This window comes from Saprolegnia parasitica, assembly GCF_000151545.1.
Source record: "Saprolegnia parasitica CBS 223.65 unplaced genomic scaffold supercont2.568, whole genome shotgun sequence".
Lineage (NCBI taxonomy): Eukaryota > Oomycota > Saprolegniomycetes > Saprolegniales > Saprolegniaceae > Saprolegnia > Saprolegnia parasitica.
Window position 1 is genome coordinate 2765 of NW_012156962.1, and position 3604 is coordinate 6368.

The 3604-nt window shown below is 57.3% G+C and overlaps 3 protein-coding genes across 3 annotated transcripts; 1 reads left to right on the plus strand and 2 right to left on the minus strand.

The window, feature by feature from the left end:
* Positions 1-647: 647 nt before the first annotated feature.
* SPRG_17224 (hypothetical protein) lies at positions 648-2163 on the minus strand (the record flags this gene model as incomplete). Its single annotated transcript, XM_012356740.1, has 7 exons — positions 648-875; positions 926-1033; positions 1103-1264; positions 1317-1419; positions 1467-1496; positions 1545-1608; positions 1662-2163. The coding sequence occupies 7 exons, from the start codon at positions 2161-2163 to the stop codon at positions 744-746; spliced, it is 1101 nt and encodes a 366-aa protein (XP_012212130.1). The 3' UTR covers positions 648-743.
* Positions 2164-2451: 288 nt separating this feature from the next.
* Positions 2452-2927, minus strand: SPRG_17225 (hypothetical protein; the record flags this gene model as incomplete). The annotated part of the gene is made up of 2 exons (XM_012356741.1): positions 2452-2877; positions 2922-2927. The coding sequence occupies 2 exons, from the start codon at positions 2925-2927 to the stop codon at positions 2524-2526; spliced, it is 360 nt and encodes a 119-aa protein (XP_012212131.1). The 3' UTR covers positions 2452-2523.
* A 434-nt stretch (positions 2928-3361) lies between these two features.
* On the plus strand, positions 3362-3571 carry SPRG_17226 (hypothetical protein; the record flags this gene model as incomplete). The annotated part of the gene is made up of 1 exon (XM_012356742.1): positions 3362-3571. A coding segment is annotated over one exon (210 nt), but the record flags the coding sequence as incomplete, so codon positions are not given.
* Between the last annotated feature and the right edge of the window lie 33 nt (positions 3572-3604).

A 3604-nucleotide genomic window follows, 5' to 3' on the forward strand; every position in this document is an offset into this window, starting at 1 on the left:
TTGTCCCGGCGAAAGTTGTACATGACGACGACGCAGCCGGCCGCGTACGCGATCTCGCCACTCACGCTGCTCACGCTCATGCTCGCGTTGCCATGCGCGGTCGTGCCCAGCACGCGCTCGAGCGTGAGCTTGGACCGTCCGCTCGCCATCAAGATCGCGTTGGGTGTTTCAAGACAATACGACTTCTCTCCTACAATTGTACCCTACGCCAAGGAAAGACTGGCAACACACAACTTGAATGGACGCTGGTCACATGGCCAAGACAGGCGTGTGCCATGATCGAGGACAATGGGTAGAGACGACGACAGAGCAATTCACATTGACAGGGCTCATACAGTGGATACCTCGTACACATGCGTTGTCGACGTCCGCAGCGTCACATTTGGCAGCACTCGACCGACGCCGCCAAGTTCTGCCAGGCCATCGTCGTCGCCGAATCACTCACTCCCACAGCCAAATTGCCGAAGCGAGGTCTTTATGCACGAACAAAAGGCGGTGCCAATGGTCCAAGGGCACGTTCAAAAGCAGCAGATTCGATTGAACTGGTTTCATTTACGACATCAAAGAGGCCTGCCCCTAACCGCGGCGTCCACAGCAATTTTAAAAAGCCCATACTTGCTGCGCTGCACTGCGTCTACTCGTACCATCAAGAGTCCAATATTTTGCTATATGGGACTTCCATCCTTTCAGGCCTCTTGTCCAGCGACGCATTTGACCAATTCCACGTTTCGTACATTCTCTACCTAGAGTCCTGTAGGGAGAAGTTGGTATGAGTTGGGTTCGCCGGGTGTCCATGTGCACGGATCGTTGCGCTTGCCGACCTTGCTCTTTTGGACTGCAAACTTGGCCTTGTAAAAGGCAATCATGTCTTCGACCTACGTCGCAAAATGATCACAGTACAGAAGACTCCATGTCGGCGACGTACATTGGCAGCATATTCCACCAGGAGCGCATCGACGTCGGCCACGTGCGCCGGGTCGTACGTCTGAAACAACTGGAGAAGCCGCGATCGCTGGTTCACTTTGTATTGGATCTACACACACTAGATGAATATCAACTACGTGTACATGGTCGTCGGCGACAGAAGCGTCGGTGAACGCACGTGGAGGTCGTCCCAGATCTCGTCGTTTGTCTTGCCACCGTACGACAGCAGCGTATCGACCGAGTCGACGGCCGCCATGTCGTACTGCTGGAGGAACACAATGACCTTGTTGCGGAAGCTCTTGCGCTTGTTGTACTGCGCGTCCTTTTGTCGCGCCAGTACCTGCATCATGGACCGCCGCATCAGCCACCATGTCCGCGTCAACTCTCATTACCTCGTGGTTGACTTCATCCATAAAATAATGCTCACCCGTATCCAAGCAGCGCGCCGGGAAGGACATGGTCGTTGCTTGCAGCGGGGCCGCGTCAGGCTCCAACCTACATCGTATAAGTCAACAACGTGTTTGTGGTAGCTGCCAATGTACGGCTGCGTCGCATCGCGGGACAGCTTGACTCTAGAAATGGTGCTTCGAGGGTTAGGGGTGGGGCTAGGGGTCGCGTACTTTTGCAACAACTCGACGAGCGTCGTCTTCTTGGGTAGACGAAAGCCATGCGCGGGGGCGCCCGCTAGAGCATCCTTGAATAAGGCGATGGATCAGTTGTGACCGCATGCAGTGTACATGGCTTGGGTGGCGATGTCTCGGGCCAGACGTCGGGGCCGCGGATGCTGTCCATCTTCGTAGCACTGGAGGGTTTGTGCATCTTGGCGCTGCGCACGCGGAGTTTGGACGGCACAAGTGACGAGAGTGACGAGAGCGCGAGGCGCTTCCGGAGGGCCGCCGCCGTCGCGAAGCGCGACTTATGGTCCTCGAGGTCATTGTTGCCGCTGCCGTACGTGGGTACTGCCATTTGGTTTGGGTGCTCGTCGTCGTCCGGATCACTGGACCGCGACTCTTTCATGTAATAGGCGCGGTAGCAATCGACGAGCTCGGCTTCGAGGCCGTCATAGTGTTTGAGCAGCGTCGCCGCCGTGCCAATCTGGGACGGCTCGTACAAGGTCAAGATATCTTCCAGCTCGAGCCGGAGCCGCTCGTACTCGGCCGCCGAGAGCTTGGGCTCGTTGGCCTTGGACGGTCGCTTGAACGACGCCTTGAGGTCCGCAAAGTTCTTTTGGAGGCCCATTTCGCAAATGCTGTAGCGGAAAAGGGCGGGAAATCTCGAAGGTTAACGAGGGTTTCCAGAAAAGAAGGACAGGCGACCACCCACGCTCCTTCAAGCGTGTCAACGATGGAGTTCTGGCACCCTCACTGAACCTGCACATATTCATTCGTACCAAGATCGAGCTCAGACGAAGAGGGTCCTTGAACGCTCGACTACCAAGATGCAACGCTCCGAGCTTGAACCGTCGTGTTGATCATGTACATCAATGATTATGTACGTTGTGTGTAGCAAAAAGGCTGTATGGAGTGGGTGGGCCGTGCGGTAAAGTCGACAAAATAGCCAAATTCGTGCATTGAACAATCGCAATGTAACTCTTAACATCTAGGCGGACGGCGCGAACCGCGGGCTCTCAAAGTCCATGGCCATTATGTCGGCGGCGATTTCGCGGATCTTGACAAGCACCTTTTGGTGCTCGGGGTGCTCAGCGTAGCCCTGAAGCATGTCGCGACCCGTGAGGCGCACGATGAGCATGTGCGTAAAGCCTTTCGCGCGGTTGATGGTAAAGTCTTGGCCGTAAGCGAGGTCGACGACGCCCGGGATCTTGTCGCGCATCGCGACGAGCCCAGCGCCGATGTCGGCGATCGCGGCTTCGGACGCGTCTTCCTTCCACTTGAACAAGACGACGTGCTCCATTGCGGCAAGATGCAAACTGAGGCGCACGTCGCTGTCGCCATCCTAATTGGGACACTTTCCGCAGGATTGGTGCCGCGTATCCGGACGGGCATCCTGCCGATGATGATGATGATGGGAAGCTTGTTGCTCAAGGGAAGCAGTCGCGACTCGCTGTACGACATGCACCACCAAGGGCGACATGATCAAGGATGCACAACTGCATCGATGCCCGGCTCGTGTTGGCAAGGCAATGGGCCGCAGGCGCATTCTTCCATGGCCTCGTCGCATGGCTGTATGGTCGCTACTAGGAGCATGGAGCACGGAGCAGCCGTTAGCGGAGGTCCAGCTCGCAGCAACAGAGTGCAGAGCTCAATAGGTCGCTTGCACCCGGGCTGCTTGCCGTTCGGTGCCCTCTCTCGAGGAAAGATCTGCTCGCGATCTTTCGCCCAATGGCCTTGCGCCGTTGCCGCATTTTAATCTTCGCACAGAGTCATACAAAACCGAGTCGATGCGACGGCCGTTGTATTAAAATAGCGTGGCGGTCATCATGGGCCGCATCAGCACGAGTCCGCGCCGGGCCATGGACGAGCACCTCCTCGACATCGCGGCCCTCGAAGTTCGCTTCCGCACGAGCGTCGCAACGGGTCTCTTGTCCGGGTACCTTGCCGAGCTCCAGGCGAGCCTGTCCCACTCGCCGAACTTGCTGCCGACGGACGCGGACGCTGGCCATGGCGCGATCCACGAGCTCGTGGCCGTGGTCCGCGACGGCAACTGGATCCACACACGCGCC